Below are 20,533 nucleotides of genomic sequence, written 5' to 3'. Positions count from 1 at the left end.
AGCCATTGTAAAGTAATAATGTTACTAAATTTACCTGAAAGAGGTTTCAGTGTTAAGGCACATCAGTATGTTTAAGGCTGTGTTTACACTAAATACAATAACAAGTTATGAACTAACACCATAATGATCTCACAACTTTTGATGCTTTGAAGACAACACCTACATTGCCAGATCCGGAATATGTTATTTTTTCTAATCTGTTTCTATTTTCTGATTTATTTTATGTTGGCAGCCATCTTTACTGAGCTGTATTTAGGTATGCTTTAAAAGCAAGACCCATGACACATTGACAACAAAAGACTGAAGCTGTCCCATTTACATGACTAGGAAAGATGACTGGGCTAGCTTGGTGACCTTTACAGAGGTCATTTTACAGGGAGTAGGCTGCTGATCTGTGAGCAACAGCTGTTCTGTGGCACCTCTTTACTATACACTGGTGTCACCTTTCAATGTAATACTGTCTGTGATGATAAGAGGGACATTGCTGTGAAGTGCTTTGTACAGAAAAGGAAGTGTCAGCTTATTAAGCAGCCAAGTGTCCAGAATGAAAACTGCAGGATTTCAAGATTTCAAGATTAAAATATAGATTAGAAAAAAAATTATAAAAGGAAAAAAATAAACGAAATACTCTTTGAAAAAGTTTACAATAAAAATGTGATTTAAAAAAATGGGTCATTTTCTGATGACACATTCCCTTTAAATACATTTTCAAGACTTAAATATTTATGCAAGTCGGACCTAAGGCTGCTGTAATTTGGTTCCTGGCTTTATTTATCCGGCCAGGTAGGTTTAGTGTTAGGTCCCGTACCACTTGAGAAACCATGGCGTGGTGTGCGGGCTCAGGCATGTCTTTCATATAAGGATATACTGGCTAATGTCTCAATTTTACATCAGTTCTGAGGGTTAATGTCATTGTTAACATTTACCACAGGAGTGAAACCATATTGTGGTCTACAAGTGCAGGTCCTCCACTCCAGCGTAGATGCACAACTGCACTTGGAGTTGAGCACCTCCTACCATCTTAGACCACGTTAAAGGAGTACTCCGGCGCACACTTTTTTCCTTTTATCCCGTCCGGGCTGCAAAATAAAAGAAAACACACTTTCTCTTACCTGCCAATGAGCCCCCGGAGCTCCGGTACACTCCGGTACAGGTGTTCGGTCCACGGGCTGTATTCTTCTTACTTCCTGTTAGCCCGGTACGTCACACGGAGCTTCAGCCTATCACCGGCCGAGGCGGGACATCGCTGCGGCCGGTGATAGGCTGAAGCTCCGTGTGACGTGTCGGGCTAACAGGAAGTAAGAAGAATACAGCCCGGGTAAGAGAAAGTGTGTTTTCTTTTATTTTGCAGCCCGGACGGGATAAAAGGAAAAAAGTGCGCGCCGGAGTACTCCTTTAATGTAATTCTTTAATATTTATGGCCTAATCATTCCAAAAAAAGTGATTTTGTCAAGTAGTTTGGTTGTGTAGGTTTTGTAAATCAGCTGTTACCCCTCCACCCTCCATAAAGAAAGATGCACGGATACAAATCTTAGGTCGCAAATTATATTCTAATCACAGGGTAAATAAGCAAATAAAAGACACCTATAGTGACGCCTCAAGGAACATGACCGCTAGGAATAACATATTACAAGGTTAGATGGTTGTGTTCTTGGAAGAAAGAAAATTATAAATGGGACACAGGTTCTAATAACTACATTGCACAAGTTACACTTTGTGGTATTAATGGAGGCAACTATGAGAGTATATAAGTGCCACCACTGTCAGCAAGCAATACTATGTAGCATAATTTGGGATATTGTAACATTGTTTTCTTTCTATATAAGAAATTAATAAGAAACTATATTTAGAACATCGGGGGGTATTTATCAAAGGATTTATGCGTTTTTTTTCTCGTAACTTTGGCGGTGTCTTTTTGCGCCAAAGTTTGGCACATTTTCTCCATTGTCATTTTTACAACATTCTCAAAATCACACGGTCCTGTGTGTGATTTTAACTTTAGTCAGTAATTCATCACAAATCCCCGCCAAGAAATTTTGCACACGGAAAACACACTTAGCAATGTCAGAAAATGTAAAGGCGTCAAAATACATAAATTTTAATTTTTTTGTGAAAGCAGCGACGCCTCCGGGGCTGCTCAATACTATCCTGCGACATAGTTGTCTCTGAGGAACCTTCACCCTCCGTTGAGCCAGCATTGGACATGGCCACACAGGTTCAGGAAAGGTAAGCACTTAAGCAGTAGTCTCCAACCTGCGGACCTCCAGATGTTGCAAAACTACAACTCCCAGCATGCCCGGACAGCCAACGGCTGTTCGGGCATGCTGGGAATTGTAGTTTTGCAACATCTGGAGGTCCGCAGGTTGGAGACCACTGCACTAAAGTAACAAAAAACTAAAAAACTACCCAAGTTGAAAATAAAATCCATTTCACATGGTGGCTATAAACCCCACAAAAGAAAATAACTCATGTCGGTTGCTGATATACTGCAGGAGGGACTCCGAAATGGCTGCTCTACAGGGTAAAATACGCGTCCTCTGTGGGGGTAAGTTCTGTGTAAAAGGCGCTGTGAACGGCTGATTTCAACATTTGAGCCAAAATTACTAACAACTTGCACCAAATGATAAATTTGGTGCATGTCCACGAAAACCAAAGTGAAAAAAAAGGTAAAAAGAAACTGTCAACAGGCAAAATTGATAAATACCCCCCATCTTCTCTAAATGGATTTCTAGTTTATCCTTCCCCTGCACCCTGCTTGTTAGCCTCAGCACAGCCGACAGATTTCCTCCTCCACAGACATAAGGTCACTGCTCTTTTTCAGTATCTAAAATTCAGCCTCAATTTCCCCAATAAAGTTCTCTAGAAAGGAGGGGCCGCGGCCGTACGAGGCCGCGGCTCTCTGCATAGAGAGCGCGTGTCGACCACCGCACGAGGCGGCGGCTGACACGCGCCCTCTATTTACTGCTTTGGGAGAGCCGAAGCGCTGCCTTCCACAATTTCCGGCTCTCCCATAGCAGTGTATGGAGGGGGCGTGTTGGCTGCTGCTTCGTGCGGTGGTCAAAACGCCCTCTCTAACCAGAGAGCCGGGGCCCCGTATGGGAGATCATGGGGGGCCCCGCGGTCTGAAACGTATCCCCTATCCTCAGAATAGGGGATACTTTTTTCAATCCCGTAGTTCTCCTTTAACTTAAAGCTGAAAACCGTGAGCACACTTACCTGGATGCTAAAGATGCAAGCAATCCTTATTGCACAGCGGATTCCCTCCAAACACAGAGAAGCCACTTCAGTATCATCGCAGTCTTGTAAGCCCACACTGAATGCCGCAAGAAACGGCGTCCATGCCAACTAGAGTTCAAACAAATATGACAAGTTATGCCAAAACTATTATATTTATCACCTAAATCAAACAACAGCAACAAGGAACTGATACATTTTACTAATCAGCTCCAATTAAGTTTACAACATTTTTCAAGAGAGATGCCCTTGTGTGGAAGGAGAAAACCTCACCTTGAACATTGGTCTGACATGCTCCAGGTGGGTGGCACTGGTGAAGGGAGCCTGGACGTGACTCACTGCCTCCATCAAAGCCTTGGCGGTCTTTGCCATCTGCTCCATTTCCAAGTTGTACAGTAACCTCCTCTGCTTTTCACTAGCAACACCTATAAAAGGAATGAAAATATCACACTTAAAGGAGTAGTCCAGTTGTGAACCCAGTGGTGAACAACCTATCCCCTATCCTAAGGATAGGGGATAAGTTTGAGATTGCGGGGGGTTCGACCGCTGGGGCCCCCTGCGATCTCCTGTACGGAGCCCCGACAGCCTGCGGGAAGGGGGCGTGTCAACCTCCGCACTCATTACAACTCTATGGCAGAGCCAAAGCGCTGCCTTCGGCAATCTCTGGCTCTACCATAGAGATGTATTGAGGGGGTGTGTCGGCCGCCGCTTCGTGCAGTGGTCGACACCCGCTATCTGGCCGGAGAGCCTGGCCCCCGTACAGAGAGATCACAGGGGCCCCAGCGGTCGGACACCCTGCGATCTCAAACTTATCCCCTATCCTTAGGATAGGGGATAAGTTTTTCACCACTGGACTACTCCTTCAACGCCTATTAAGTCCCCAGTTCAGACAGCAACATAAGACTCAAATTATAAGCACTGAAAATCAAGAAAACAGTTTATTGGCATAAACAGCTCTTTGTTTGGGTAGTTGTGTCAGATTTCCAGTACTGTAATAAGTCTCTGAGCAGACTTTCCATTTTTGCATTTTCATTTTTTCCTCATCACCTTGTAAAAATCATAACACTTTCAATTTTGCACCTAAAATTCCATATTATGGCTTATTTTTTGCGCCACCAATTCTACTTTGCAGTGACATTAGTCATTTTACCAAAATATCCATGGCAAAGTGGGAAATAAATTAATTGTGCGACAAAATTGAAGAAAAAATGCCATTTTGTAACTTTTGGGAGCTTCCGTTTCTAAGCAGTGCATTTTTCGGTAAAAATGACACAGTCTCTTTATTCTGTAGGTCCATACAATTAAAATGATACCCTACTCATATAGGTTGGATATTGTCGTACTTCTAAAAAAAAAAATCATAACTACATGCAGGAAAATGTATTTGTTTAAAATTGTCATCTTCTGACCCCTATAACTTTTTTATTTTTCCGCGTATGGGGCAGTACGGGGGCTCATTTTTCGCGTCGTGATCTGAAGTTTTTATCGGTACCATTTTTATATTGATTGGACTTTTTGATCACTTTTTATTCATTTTTTCATTATATAAAAAAGTGACCAAAAATACGCTATTTTGGATTTTTTTGCGCGTACGCCATTGACCGTGCGGGTTAATTAACAATATATTTTTATAGTTTGGACATTTCCACACGCGGCGATACCACATATGTTTATTTACACAGTTTTTTTTTTTTTTTTATGGAAAAAGGGGGATGATTCTTACTTTTATTAGGGAAGGGGTTAAATGATCTTTATTAACTTTTTTTTCACATATTCTATGTGAGGGGGTTGTCACGCCCCATCACAGACTTGAATTGAGGGGGCGGGGCGTAACATCATGAGGTGGTGGGGCTATGACATCACGCGCTCCCGTCTCCAGTGTTCGGAACAGTTTGTTCCAAACGATGGGCAGCGGAGTACCCCTTTAAACATACTTATATTGTTTAAAAAAAAAAAAAAGTTTTTAGAAGTAGTACAATAAGAGAAAACCTCTATAAATACAGGTATAATTTTTTTTATTATACTGAGGCACAGAATAAAGAGAACATATCAATATTACCGCAAAGTGCACTGTATGAAAAAGAAACCCCTCAAATGTTGCACAATTGCACTTTTTTTTCCCCGAAACCCACCTAAATAAAAATTTGATATGTTTTTCTTTTTTTTTTTTATTATTTTATTTTGCTATACAGTTTATGGTAAGATGAAAGGTGTCTTTTCAAAGACCTCTTCAATATGATCATTTGAAAGATTATCGATTATGACTAGAGATGAGCGAACTTACAGTAAATTTGATTTGTCACGAACTTCTCAGCTCGGCAGTTGATGATTTATCCTGCATAAATTAGTTCAGCTTTCCGGTGCTCCGGTGGGCTGGAAAAGGTGGATACAGTCCTAGGAGACTCTTTCCTAGGACTGTATCCACCTTTTCCAGCTCACAGGAGCACCTGAAAGCTGAACTCATTTATGCAGGAAAAGTCATCAACTGCTGAGCCGAGAAGTTCGTGACGAATCGAATTTACTGTAAGTTCGCTCATCTCTAATTATGAGCCTCCTATATTCCTGATCACATATCTCATAAAAATACAAATGTATCCTTGGGTGCAATATTGTTTTCCTATATCACATATATGTCAGAAGATTCCTTAGTTTTCTTCACTCACTTGGCTTGGAGGATTTGGTAGGGATTGCATGCTCCTTTGTTTCCTTCATGGAAATTTTTTTCCCAGCAATCTCATTGTAGATGGCAGACAGATACTCTTCAGGAAGGTCCTTGCTGTCATTAATACCTCGATTCATTTTGATGTACTGTTCTTTTGTCATTTTATTCTTCACCTAGGTCACAAAAAAGATAAAATGACTTAAAAAGGATTTCTTCTATTTAATGCAGTATTTCCCAACCAGGGCGTCTCCAGATGTTGCAAAACTACAACTCCCAGCATGCCCGGACAGCCTTTGGCTGTCCGGGCATGCTGGGAGTTGTAGTTTTGCAACAGCTGGAGGTCCTTGTTGGGAAACAATGATCTACTGTTTAAAAAGAGGAACCATGATCTAGTACTACGAGGGCAGTTGTATGTTTGCATTTAGAGGAAAAAAATATGTGGTACCTAAGCAATAATTTGGAAAATTCTGCAAAGCGTTCAGCATGTGGCGATCCAAATTTCCCAAACAATAGTACAATGTAAGGCTATGTTCATACACAGCGAATGGCCCTAATAAATGGACCACAAGCAAAAGACTATTGAAAAAAAATAAAAATAAAAATGCTACAAATACTGTGTGTGAACATTTAAAAAAATAAAATAATAAAATATATAAAATGTTGGATTCTTTAAGATTCTAGGCCCTCCCGCCCTCTATATCATGCTGTCATTAAAGGGGTATTCCAGGCCAAAACTTTTTTTTACATATCAACTGGCTCTGGAAAGTTAAACAGATTTGTAAATTACTTCTATTAAAAAATCTTAATCCTTCCAATAGTTATTAGCTTCTGAAGTTGAGTTGATGTTTTTTGTCTAACTGTTTTCTGACTCACATCCCGGGAGCTGTGCAGTTCCTATGGGGATATTTTCCCATCATGCACAGCTCCCGAGATGTGACATCATCATTGAGCAGTTAGACAGAAAACTTCAGAAGCTAATAACTATTGGAAGGATTAAGATTTTTTAATAGAAGTAATATACAAATCTGTTTAACTTTCCGGAGCCAGTTGATATATATATATATATATATATATATATATATATATATATATATATATATAAAAAAGGTTTTGCTTGGAATACCCCTTTAATTGTTTCACGCTTATTGTATTTGCCTTTGTGTAATGATTTGTATTTTAACCTCTTTCAATGCGTGAAGTGCCCTGAATCCAAGAGTGCTATTAAAAATAAATAAATAAATAAATAATAATAATGATAATATATGAATAATAATAGGCATGCTGCAGGTTTTTACTTTCTGGCATTGTCTGTTTGCACATGTTCAATGTGGATTTTATTACGGATTTTGGTCAGCAGTTTCAGGCTGATTCGGACAATGTATTTTTATAAGCCGTGTGTGACCACAGCCTATGACAGTGTTACCATCACTTGTTTAAGGGGTACTCCGTCACTACACATGTTATCCCCTATCCAAAGGATAGGTGATAACATGTCCGATCCCGGGGTCCAGCCACTGGGGACCCCCACGATCTCTGCCGCGGAACCCCAGTGATCTGGTCCATGGAGTGAACTCCGCTCCGTGCCAGATGACTGGCGATCACAGCCACCACGCCCCCTCCATTCATGTCTATGGAAGGAGGCGTGACGGCTGTGTACTAACCATAACGCCCCCTCCCATAGACATGAAAGGTAGACACATAAAAGAGACATGTACAGCATCGGCATGACCTAATGAGCAATATATATAAGCATCAATTTTTACTGTGATATGACAGGTACGCTTTAAGGTTGGAAGCCAACTTTTACTCATTTACAAGGATCTGCCAAGGTTTTAAATTCTTTTTATTTGAGAATAACTTTGATAATACACTATAAAGGGAACACTTAAACAACACAATGTAACTCCAAGTCAATCACACTTCTGTGAAATCACACTGTCCACTCAGGAAGCAACACTGATTGACAATCAATTTCACATGCTGTTGTGCAAATGGAACAGACAACAGGTGGAAATTATAGGCGATTAGCAAGACACCACCAATAAAGGAGTGGTTCTGCTTGTAGTGACCAGAGACAACTTCTCAGTTCCTATGCTTCCTGGCTGATGTTTTGGTCACTTTTGAATGCTGGCGGTGCTTTCACTCTAGTGGTAGCATGAGACAGAGTCTACAACCCACACAAGTGGCTCAGGTAGTGCAGCTCATCCAGGATGGCACATCAATGCGAGCTGTGGCAAGAAGGTTTGCTGTGTCTGTCAGCATAGTGTCCAGAGCATGGAGGCGCTGCTAGGAGACAGGTAAGTACATCGGGAGACGTGGAGGAGGCCGTAGGAGGGTAAACAGGACCGCTACCTCCACCTTTGTGCAAGGAGAAGCACTGCTAGAGCCCTGCAAAATGACCTCCAGCAGGCCACAAATGTACATGTGTCCACTCAAATGGTCAGAAACAGACTCCATGAGGGCCCGACGTCCACAGGTGGGGGTTGTGCCTACAGACCAACACTATGCAGGACGTTTGGCATTTGCCAGAAAACACCAAGATTGTCAAATTCGCCACTGGCGCACTGTGCTCTTCACAGATGAAAGCAGGTTCACACTGAGCACATGTGACAGACGTGACAGAGTCTGGAGACGCTGTGGAGAATGTTCTGCTGCCTGCAACATCCTCCGTCATGAGTGGTTTGGCGGTGGGTCAGTAATGGTGTGGGGTGGCATTTCTTTGGGGGGCCGCAGAGCCCTCAATGTGCTTGCCAGAGGTATCCTGACTGCCATTAGGTACCCAGATGAAATCCTCAGACCCCTTGTGAGACCATTTGCTGGTGCGGTTGGCCCTAGGTTCCTCCTAATGCAAGACAATGATAGATCTCATGTGGCTGGAGTTTGTCAGCAGTTCCTGCAAAAGGAAGGCATTCATGCTATGGACTGGCCCGCCCATTTCCCAGACCTGAATCTGATTGAGCACATCTGGGACATCATGTCTTGCTCCATCCACCAACGCCACGTTGCTCCACAGACTGTCCAGGAGTTGGCGGATGCTTAAGTCCAGGTCTGGGAGGACATCCCTCAGGAGACCATCCACCACCTCATCAGGAGCATGCTCAGGCATTGTAGGGGGGTCATACGGGCACGTGGAGGCCACACACACTACTGAGCCTCATTTGGACTTGTTTTAGGGACATTACATCAAAGTTGTATCAGCCTGTAATGTGGTTTTCCACTTTGATTTTGAGTGTGACTCCATATCCAGACCTCCATGGGTTGATAAATTTGATTTCCATTGATAATTTTTGTGTGATTTTGTTGTCAGCACATTCAACTATGTAAGGACGAAAGTATTTCATACGATTAATTCAGATCTAGGATGTGTTATCTTAGTGTTCCCTTTATTTTTTTGAGTAGTGTATATTCATGTTACTTAACAGATGGAAGAAATGTTTGGTAAGTACAGAGTGACATTTAGCACATACTCATTACTGTCATTACTGTGATCTTGACTTTGAAAACAGTATTATTATTATACAAAATTCACAGGAATCACAGCTCTCTAAAATACCTGAGGACTGTGAAGATCTGTTGTCAGCATAATGATGGAGTACGCCAAAACATAAGCGGTGTCTGCACTAGCAAACAAGGTTTGCCTGTAGAATAAAAAAAAAAACGTCAAACATAAAAACAGAATTAACAAAATAAAAGGAGAATAAAAGGTGACACAAATAAGAAGCTAAGTGCTGTATAAAAGCTTTTTGGCCAACCAGGAACCTGCTTAGTTCAGGCGTTTTACAAAAGCTATTATTTTGTCTAAACTGCAATAATTTTCAATAGCGGCTATGACAAGTAGTCACAAAGATCTTGTACGTTCTTGTGTTAAATTTAATTGAGAAACTATAAATATCTCTTGACATTAATGCTCTAGAGATGATACCAGCTCGCATTGTATTTACTGACTACATCTGAGTACATCAACCCATTACATAGCTGCCAGGCTGTATGGGCCGGCATAGTCAAAGCCATGATAAGTCAAGCAATGGTGGGTTCTACTATCATAACTTCAGAGAAAGGGCATGTTCATATGACAGAAACATCAGCCATGGAATTGACAGCTAAAATCTGTGGTCACATTTTTTTCTACATTAAGGATTTTAAATTACGGCACAGATTCCTATTCAAAATCCCAGAACACAGTTTGGATCATTGTGGAATTCACTTAGATTTTGGCATGGATTCCATACCTACTATGCCCTTAAGCTTCTTACACAAAGTTCATAATGCAGATGCAACCTAATGGTAAGACACACTATTATGTTTAAGTTTATATTGGACAATTGCTTTATTTCAAGGGAAAAAAAAAAATTACCGATTTTTAAATCTATTTTAAATCTATTTCTTAATGTATCACCTTAGATCGTCACTATTTAACTTGTGCTGTGTACAGTGGGAGCAGGGTCAACAGTCAAAACATTAGCCAGCAGAATTACAATAAAAGGTAGCACTTCTGCCATAGAAGGTTTCGATGTCAAGGTGCCTATTTAAAGCAATAGACAAGATGTCCTCTATAAACAGAAAATTAAAAAAAATACACTATTAGGGTAGGGACACACGTAGCGTAACATATTTGACGCTGCAGATGCGCTACTCATCTTCCCTAGAGTGAGCCTACTGTTCTGCCCGTGTGTGTTGTGCATTGCCTGCTCATAGTAGCAATTCGTTGCTACGAGCAGACACACAGGGATCTGCAAGTCGCGTGCACATGCACAGTTCACTCACAGATATTTTGATCGCTTTCCCAACTCCCTGAGCTAGGCCGAGAGCGGGCGCAATGTCTTTCATTAAACTGCGCATACGTGTGAGACTCGCAGATCCGTGAAATTAGTGAAAAATAAAAGAATGATTCAAATGCTATTACCTTACACAATAGAAATATATCAATACCAATAGTGTAGCTTACCCCTGATTGCATTCAAGGTATCGGGCAGCAAACTTTTCCATCAGGCGATCAATTTTTTGGGCTTCACCCGGAAGGCGGAATCCTTCCAGAAACATTCGGAGAGCAGACACAAAGTCCTTTCCTAAAAAGTCATGCTGGTCCACGTAGGCATACATGACTTCTTTGTTAAATTTGTCATTGTCTCCTAGGAATTCTCCAGCCTGAGTCTGTAATATAAAGTATGGACCAAATGAAGAACAAAGTCCAAGATCAGTAAACACAACTTACTGTAAAGAAATCCTTTATATAGTGAAACTTCTTTGAGAAGATCACATAAAATAGCATTAAAAAGTTGTCTTTGCTATGTATAATGTATAAACCAAAAAACGGTCTTGCTAAATCCGGTTTAAAAGGGTGGTCTTCTCAAAGAGGGGGTATTTTCACTAAGTTAAAAGTATTATATCTAGCTGTATTTTTCATAAAATATTTGACATTAGAAAACATATTGTCATATACCCCATAAGAGAATTACAACCCCTCTATCACAAAAAAGGATTATCCATGGTGGATCACACTTTACATAATAAACTGTTGAACCCTGATATAAACTGGAGAGAAACAGAACTGAATACTGGAATGTTAAGGGTTAGTTCACACTTTTTTTTTTTTGCAGATTTGCTGCAGCAGATGTTGCCACCATTGAAGTCAATGGGCAGAAAAGCTGCAACAAAAATAAGGACATGTGAACTAACCCTAACAGAGTAAATACATTACTAAAAAAGTTGGTTGAACATGCTGTTTCGGGCAGGACAAGACATGTTGGATTTTAACTACCTGGTCCTTTTGTTCTTGGAGAGATAAGCCGCTGAACAAGTTGTCTGGCAGCGGCTTACCCATTGTTCTCTCTTCATTGAGTACACGAGTACTCAGCTGATCCATTCACTGGTATGGAAGGATCAGAAGAGATCACACATACATGGGGGTACCTTAAAGGATTAATCTGCCATTTGTTATTGATTTTTTATCTTAACTCTTCATTCTTCTCAGAACGGCAATCTTTGCGATTCGAACGTTTATGTGAATAGGAGATAAAGCTGTTGGTCACACATACGTTTGGCTGACAGCTATTGTTTTTTGTATGGATATCTTAGAAGGCAATTTAAAAAAAAATTATAAATAAATCATTGATCAGGGAAGCAATAATGCAAAGTGAGCCTAGCAAGAAAAGAAAAAAAATGTGTCAGCCGTTGGCTGGAAGCACACCGTTTGGAAAACACTGGTCTACATGTTCCAGAATCAGCTTTGTAGAAACCGAACAGATAGAAGGGGGTCCCTCACCTGGTAGTGCTCTCCATCAGAACTTGAAAAATCTTAAAGGGGTACTCCGGTGTAAAACTTTATTTTTTATTTTTATTTTTTAAATCAACTGGTACAAAAAACGTGGTCTCAATTGGCTGGAGGTGCTCAACCCCAAATGCAGTCGTACATATATACTGGGGGAGCAGATCCTGCCCTTGTAGTCCGTTGCTAGGGGCGATCCCCAGCATGAAAATGCATACAATGGAGGATGCCTGCAGCGGACTACAAGTGCCACAATAGAATCCTACACCAGATAAACGGTGTGGATGTGTAACACATCCACACCGTTTATCTGGTGTAGGATTCTATTGTGGCACTTGTAGTCCGCTGCAGGCATCCTCCATTGTATGCATTTTCATGCTGGGGATCGCCCCTAGCAACGGACTACAAGGGCAGGATCTGCTCCCCCAGTATATATGCACGACTGCATTTGGGATTGAGCACCTCCAGCCAATTGAGACCACGTTTTTTGTTGTTGTTTGTAAATTTATACGTGGAGGTGTGTAAACTCCATATGTTAATGCGCCTTGAACATTTTCCAGGCAGCATTAGGGTTGCACCTGTGAGGCCATGCACCTATATCAGCCAACTTGGGTGGGGCTTGTAGCCTCTCTCCCCCCTTCCATTGTATGTGTGCTCAGTCACGCTGGAGGGAACTGGGAGCACGCTGCATGTCGACCTAGTGCTGCTGTAATTGCCCACTGGCCCCTGGTTTTTGCTTATTACGCACAGGTAGGTTAGCGTTCGGTCCCGTGCCATCTGAGAAACCTTGGCGTTGGTGTGCGGGCTCTGGTGTGTCCTTAATATAAGGATATACTGGCGAATGTCTCAATTTTAACATCAGTGTTGAGGGGATTAGCCAATGTCATTGTATACATCCACCACAGTAGTGCACCTAAATTTCTGTATTGGTGCCAGAAATTTAAACAGATTTGTAAATTACTTCTATTATAAAATGTTAATCCTTCCAGTACTTATTAGTGGCTGTATACTACAGAGGAAATTATTTTCTTTTTGGATTTCTTTTCTGTCTGACCACAGTGCTCTCTGCTGGTATTTCTGTCCATTTTAGGAAATGTCCAGAGCAGCATATGTTTGCTATGGAGATTTGCTCCTGCTCTGAACATGGACAGAGGTGCCAGCAGAGAGCACTGTGGTCAGACAGAAAAAAGAAAAAAAAAAAAAAAAAAGAATTTCCTCTGTAGTACACAGACGCTAATATGTACTGGAAGGATTACGATTTTTTTAATAGAAGTAATTTACAAATCTGTTTAACTTTCTGGCATCAGTTGATGTAAACAAAAAAGTTAAAAAGTTTTCCACCGGAGTACCCCCTTTAAGGATGTGAGATTTATCGAAAGGGCATGTGACTTGGCTCGCCAGTCTTTGTTGCAAACAAGTGAAGTACATTTTAAGTCAGAGACAAAGCAGCCATAGTCAACTTGACTTAAAATATTGCAGTTGCATTTTCTGTATTCAGATGTGTAAGACCCCCTTCAGCGTTTCGCTGCTGGAGGACGGACATAAGTGAAGGGGGTCCTGCATATCTGAATACAGAAAAATGCAACTGCAATAATGGAAGCTTATTTCCAACTAAACTTGTACACATAGAATGAATAGGTTTCCCTCTCTTTGGCTGACTGCGCATTTGGCACACCGCTATTGAAAGTGTACGAGAGACTTTAGGAAATACAGTTTAGAGTAACTACACCATCAAGATCTGATATTGGGAACCAATTCAGTAATGTCTAAATAAAAAGCAAATTCTTACTGAATCTAAACGCTCCTCTTGATGCAGGAACTGGGCAATGTCTTCTGGGGTATTACCCAACATCCCTTGCTCTTGCAAATACTGGATTCCTCTTTTTGGTTTCTTATTAAATCTATATAATGAATGATAAAGGGAAAAAAATCAAAACAATGAACCCAGTGTATTCTGCAAATATAAAATTTCAACTTAAAAGATAGAACAGAATCACTTAGAGACATGGACAAAATTGTAAGTCAAATGTTTCTGAACCTTAAATATCCTGGAACATAATTCAAAGAAGACAGAATGTTATGATCAGGAGAAAGCTTTATAGTTCAGCTGGAGAGATGCTGCCTGGAGTGGCAGACGCTGGTGCACTCAGCTAGATGGACATTAAATCAAGTGCCTCATTCTAGCCATACAACAACAATGCTCGAAAGCAAAAAGATCTATCATTCAGAGGCTTTTAGTGCTTGTCTGTCTGAAACCGAAAACTACATCCAGGGCTCCATAGTGTATCTTTTGAAGGAAACTCTGATAATTCTAAGTTGAGACATCTAATTTTTGCCTGTACAAATCTGATGATCAACAAACTTCACTGAAAAAACTTTTGGGGAATTCACCATCATGCTGTAGGAGTAGCAACATAGAATTCTGCAACAAATTATGGAACTAAATACTATATGTAAATATAAACCTTAAAAAAAGCAAGTGTGAATTAGATTTGAAAGGAAATTAAAGGGGTACTCCTGGGAAATAAAACTTAACCTCTGTCCACAGCCAATCATCGGCTAAGCCAGGAACCTATGTCAGCCTAATGATTGGCTGAGTGGACCCTCACTGAAGCTTTTCTCCAAGTGACGGGTGAGTAGCAGGACCCCATGTAGGAGTTGTGGGGGACCCCAGCAGTCGACCCCCCCGCGATCAGAAACTTATCCCCCATCTTATGTTATTTCCCCGAAGTTCCCCAGCTGAGCTCCCATCCCTGCATCCTACACTAAAGGGAACCAGTCATCACCTTCACGCTGCCTGAACCACGAGTCATCAGGGTGTACCCCTGTAGTGGCTTGTTCCCACACCACCAGCCTCAATTGATAGAATTCTCTCAATTTGGAAATAGGGAGAGATCTATCAATTAAGGCTAGAAGAAGCCACAAGGGACCACCTGATGACTGGTAGTCCAGACAGCATAAAAGTGATAACAGGTTCCCTTTAAACTTCTAAGCTGCCATTGGCACAATGTACATACTACTTATAATAAATTGGTATTGATGAGAAGAAGAAAAAAACAAATCAATTGGTGGTAGGAATTTAGAGAGATTTTTAAATTACTTCTATTAAAAGGGAACCTCTCATTATATTATCTCATTATTTTTATGCTGCCCAAACTGCAGATAGCATAAAACTGGTACAAGCAGTGCGATACCAATACACTATGATTTACTCTGATACGCTCGGGTATTTTAGAATAAACATATTTTAAAAATGCAACCATGACCCGGGTAAGTACCGTAGTAAAGGAAGGCAGTCCCAGCAGCTGCTTTCCGCCTGTCCTGAGTGACGCATCTCTTCCTATCTGTGTATTTGAAAAGACATGTCACTCAGTGGTAGCGGGGCAGAGAACAGCCTCTGGGAGGCGCTCCACATGACTAATTACCAGGGTCCAGGTGTCAATTTTAAAGCAAATCTGTCACCAGTGTCACCAGCACTAACCTTTCGGTACTGCCAGGTAGTGCAGGTGACACTGATGACAACAATACTTACCTTGTCCTGTTCCATGCAGTCGTTCTTCGGTAATCTTCTCCGGTATCTTCAGCTCCGGGCCTGGCTTGGAGCATGGGCGGAGCTCAGTGACGTCACCGCTGCTGCTCTTTGCTGGGTCCCACTGCTAGAGAACAGCAGTGGTGATGTCACTAAGCTCCGCCCATGCTCCAACCCAGGCCCGGAGCTGAAGGTACCGGAGAAGAGTACCGAAGAATGACTGCACGGAACAGGCAAAGGTAAGTACCGTTGTCATCAGTGTCACCTGCACTACCTGGCGGTACCAACAGGTTAGTGCTGGTGACAGATTTTCTTTAAGCCGTGATTACTCTGAAACTACCGAGCTTATTAAAGCAATTTATTGAGTCCTCATATTGCGCTGTCTGTATCAGTTTTATGCTGCCCATAGTTTGGACAGCATAGAACTGATGGCAGGTTCCCTTAAAAAATGTGAAGCCTTACAGTACTTGCCAGCTATATGTCTTGGAGCAAGTCATGTAGTTCTTTCCAGTCAGACACACCACTCCCTGCTGCCACCTCAGCCAATATTGTGAACTGTGCAGAGCAGGAGAACTAAGAGGATTGATCTGGAGCAGTGTTTTAACAGTGTGCCTCCAGCTGTTGCAAAACTACAACTCCCAGAATGCCTGGATAGCCTTCAGCTGTCCAGGCATGTTGGGAGTTGCAGTTTAGCAACAGCTGGAAGCACACTGTTTGGAAAACATTTATGTGGTAATTTCTCATCCTCTGGACAGTTCCAGACACAGACAAAGGTGGCAGCAAGGAGTATGTGTTAGACTGGAAATAACTACACAACTTCCTCCAGGACATACAGCAGACTTGATACTTGATTTTTAATAGAAGTGATTTACAAATCTGTATAACTTTCTAAACTGCACAAAGAAGATAAGGTGTATTTCTTGCTTCCCTTGATGGACACAGAAATCCCTTATAAGCCAGTAGTTCATTGATTGCTACAAAATTAGAGAAACTCATGTTTCAATGCCAAAAATAAAATGTTAAAAATCACAGCCAAAAATGGGAAAAAAGAGCAGCTATACTGTGATCAGCCAGCGCGACTTACAGATCTATCCCTTGCTCTATGATTTCTTTTTGCTGTTTCAAGACTTCAAACTGCTCAGGGTTATCGGTGCCAGACATCTGTGTGCTGTAGCTGCCAATGCCTGAAGAGGTGGTAGAATCCAGAGAGTTCAGACTTCCATATCGATTGATGGTTTCTGGGTGTTTTGTTTCATTTGTCTCCTGTTCTACAGGTTTCTCTTGACCTGTTGCATGAAGATGATAAAAAAAAAAAACTTGTAAGCAAAAAGAAAGAATAATAATATTACTAAAACCTTAACCTGTTAATACATGGGCATTGCAAATATTGTTTAAAAATAAAACAACAAGGCAGTTTAGGTGCTCTGCAACTTCTCTGATTATAATGGAAAATAAAAGTAACAGAAGGGATAAAAAAAGAAGAATTGACATAATGTGTCAGACAGGAGGGTATATACACATTGGTCAGCCAGATTTCATAACATAACCTAAACTAAATCAGCCTGGTAGACAGTCCCTGACAACTTGTGGACATTTTTTTTAAATTAAATAAATGTATTTTGCATTAAAATAATTTCTCTATATTGTGGTTAATTTTTATCCCATGCTTCTGGAGATTCCTTCACTCTAATATCCATTTTAAATACCTGTTTAGTGGTGTATTCACACGTACAGAATTCTGCGCAGATTTGATGCACAGAATTTTCTGCTGCAAATTTCAATGTAAACTGAATGACTTAACACAGCTTGAAATCCTGCGCATTAAATCTGCGCAGAATACTGTACGTGTGAATAGACCTATGACAGTTTAATCATTATGGATGCTCAATAGTCTGACACCTTTTTAAAGGGGTACTCCGCCCCTAGCATCTTATCCCCTATCCAAAGGATAGGGGATAAGATGTCAGATCGCCGGGGTCCTGCTGCTGGGGACCCCCGGGATCTCCTCTGCGGCACCCTGCTATCATTACTGCACAGAGCAAACTCGCTCTGTGCGTAATGACAAGCAATACAGGGGCCCCTTCAATACAAGTCTATGGGAGGTGGCGTGACGTCACGAGGGGGCGGAGCAATGACGTCACGATGCTCCAGCCCCTGTACTGCCGGTCATAACGCACAGAGCGAGCGTGCTCTCTGCAGTAATGATACCGTGGTGCCGCAGCGGAGATCCTGGGGGTCCCCGGCGATCTGACATCTTATCCCCTATCCTTTGGATAGGGATAAGATGTCTAGGAGCGGAGTACACCTTTAAGAGGGTTTCCAAGCCAAAAAAAAGTGCCTGTGTGATGCCACTATAACTCTGAAGTCATTGGGGGAGAGGAGTGGTGCAGTTGCCCATAGCAACCAATCAGATTGCTTCTTTAATTTTTCACAGACCTTTTTAAAAATGAAAGAAGCGACCTGATTGGCTGCTATAGGCAACTGCACCACTCTTGCTCTACAAGGTTTTGATAACTGTCCCCCATTGTTTTTCATTTTCATTAGCTTTCCCAACTCTGTGCAACAAGTTTGCTTGGATGCTGCCAGGGCTTACTGTGGTTGGGAGTATCAATCTAAAGGACTACAGTTCCCATGATTCCTCTCAAAAACACAGCTTTCATTTACAGCTGCATACATGCCTATTTTTATTACTCTCTGCCTGTTCTGCTTTTCTGATACTTACTGATTTTACATTATCTGCTGCCCAGCATGTGTAACATGATCCCTTCAAGGAATAAGAGAGAGGGAAGAAAGCATGGAGCAATGAAGAGGAGGTAAAAAGTGTACAGGATGTCACATAAAAAGAAAAACTCCCAAAGGTTTGGTCATGTGACACTGGTTTATAAAGGCTTCTCGCTACAGACTGTAAAACAGAAAGTGACTAATCTTACTGTATGTAAGCCATTTACACAATTTTTGAAAACCTAAAATCCCTTTTAAGCCTAGATTAAATGACTGTTATTATATCATGTTTTAAATAGAAGCCATTCATCCAGTTCTTTTGTATTCTCATACATGCTGGTTGCATTTTGTACACACATTACAATGCCCTTTTCTGTTGTAACTTAATAGTTTCACTTAAGCAGGTAATTTCTCATTTGCTTATCCTTACCAAGGGTAGTCTGAGAGTTTGGATTCACATACAAGTCTTTGCTCCACTCTACCATACATTTCAAAATGGAAACCAGACATTCCAGGCCTTTCTTCCTTAGACTTAATTCCTTAAAAAAGGAAGAAGAAAAAAAGCAAAGAAAAAGAAACGCATTACAAGTTGTAAAAACACTTTCACTCTGTAACAAACACATGCACATTACTGTCAATGTTATCTACAGAAAACACTCTGCCTCTCCATTAACCTCCCTTCAAGCTTTCATTTACATGGTAATTAGCCTGTCTGATATCATGTACAGAAAGGAAAGGCTTCTGCTGAAACAACTGCTTTGCTTTCTCTCCACTTAAGAGCAATCTGTCACAATTTCTCTATTTTTTTAATTGTTTTTCCTAATACATTTATCCTTACTTCGGGATACTGTGTTTCCTGTACAATACCTTAGATTTATACATAAAATATATTTTTTACAGATTGACCTTTATAGTAGCTGGCATTGAAGGATAGCAGAGACCCCTGATAAGATGCATTCAGGGGAGGTGAGGCATAATATATCACATCATCCTCAAATAAACCTATACAGTATTCCAAATCGCCAGTCATCACCCCGGATACATCCAGGAAGGTTTGAACCCATTGAGCTAAGGGCTCCATAACAAGGGCAAATATTAAGGGGAGAGGGGGCATCCCTGTCTCGTGCCACTGGCGTTACAAAACTCCCTGGACAATACCACCGACGAGGACACACAAGCTCAAGGCTGGGAGTCGAAGCCATCACAGATTTGCAAAAAGAGCCCCAAAAATCAAATGTAGACAAGACTTGCTCTAGGTATCTCCAGGGCATGCAGTCAAATGCCTTCTCTGTGTCCAAAGTGAGAAGCAGAGAAGGTGTTCTCCCACGCTCAAGCTCTGACATGAGTTTTCATAGAGAGTTTGGCGACCAACAAAGCACACCTGGTCCGTGACAATAAGCTGGGCCAAAACCTTATTGAACAACACAAATAGAGAAACATAGCGGCACATCCACAATTTGTATTTTGATCTAATTGCTTCTCAGCATAATTTAAAAAACTAACAGGTTGTTCGTATACATTTTGATCAAAAAGTACAACACTGGCGTAGTGCCGGGCGGCGACCACTGCCTCTGATACACCCTTCCGATAATTATCAGCTGCTGAAGTTGAGCTGTTCTTTCCTGTCTGGCAATAGTGCTCTCTGCTGACATCTACTAAAAGGATTAAGATTTTTTAATAGAAGTAATTTACAAATCTGTTCAACTTTCTGGAGTTAGTTGATATATAAAAAAAAGGTTTATTTCCTGTATAACCCCTTTAAGACACAGAATGGAACTTCTATAATAGTGAAGTAAGGGAGGGTGAGTCTCCAGATCTAATAGTCAAGTCCAAAGTATGAAAAGGGGAGACCTTTAGTCCTGGGGAATACTCAGTAACTTAAAAGGTAAATGTCATTAGAAAAAACTTCTCCCATTTTGCCCACACGCCCAATGTTTTTATCACAGAGGGTCTCATGACTAAGACCAGCAGTAATCGCTAGATCAGGATGTCTGTGGCAGATCTGACTTTTTTGACGTACAAGTCTGAATACAGTTACACAGAGAAAAGGTCCGATTTGACTAACAGCCAGGGAATGAGTGGCACGCTGCCATGCTTACAACCCAGTGTTCCCCCAACTAGG

General features: G+C 41.3%; 1 protein-coding gene across 3 annotated transcripts in view; it reads right to left on the bottom strand.

Annotated features, from left to right (window-relative positions):
• Window positions 1-20,533, bottom strand: part of ARFGEF1 (ADP ribosylation factor guanine nucleotide exchange factor 1) — a 164,743-nt gene that overhangs the window by 38,762 nt on the left and 105,448 nt on the right. For all 3 annotated transcript variants that reach the window (XR_008844264.1, XM_056522127.1, XM_056522126.1), the window contains 8 exons: window positions 18,842-18,950; window positions 16,775-16,976; window positions 13,951-14,062; window positions 10,842-11,047; window positions 9,450-9,534; window positions 5,898-6,069; window positions 3,508-3,659; window positions 3,217-3,345 (listed from right to left, as the gene is read on the bottom strand). Coding sequence is in view for 2 of the 3 variants with exons in the window: in XM_056522127.1 (XP_056378102.1) it covers window positions 3,217-3,345; window positions 3,508-3,659; window positions 5,898-6,069; window positions 9,450-9,534; window positions 10,842-11,047; window positions 13,951-14,062; window positions 16,775-16,976; window positions 18,842-18,950 (1,167 nt within the window). In the remaining variant the exon portion in view is untranslated. The remainder of the gene's footprint in view (window positions 1-3,216; window positions 3,346-3,507; window positions 3,660-5,897; window positions 6,070-9,449; window positions 9,535-10,841; window positions 11,048-13,950; window positions 14,063-16,774; window positions 16,977-18,841; window positions 18,951-20,533) is intronic.

This window comes from Hyla sarda, chromosome 5, assembly GCF_029499605.1.
Source record: "Hyla sarda isolate aHylSar1 chromosome 5, aHylSar1.hap1, whole genome shotgun sequence".
NCBI classification, from domain to species: Eukaryota; Metazoa; Chordata; class Amphibia; order Anura; family Hylidae; genus Hyla; species Hyla sarda.
The sequence above is the reverse complement of the archived record's forward strand: the minus strand, read 5'-3'. Positions and strand labels throughout refer to the sequence as shown.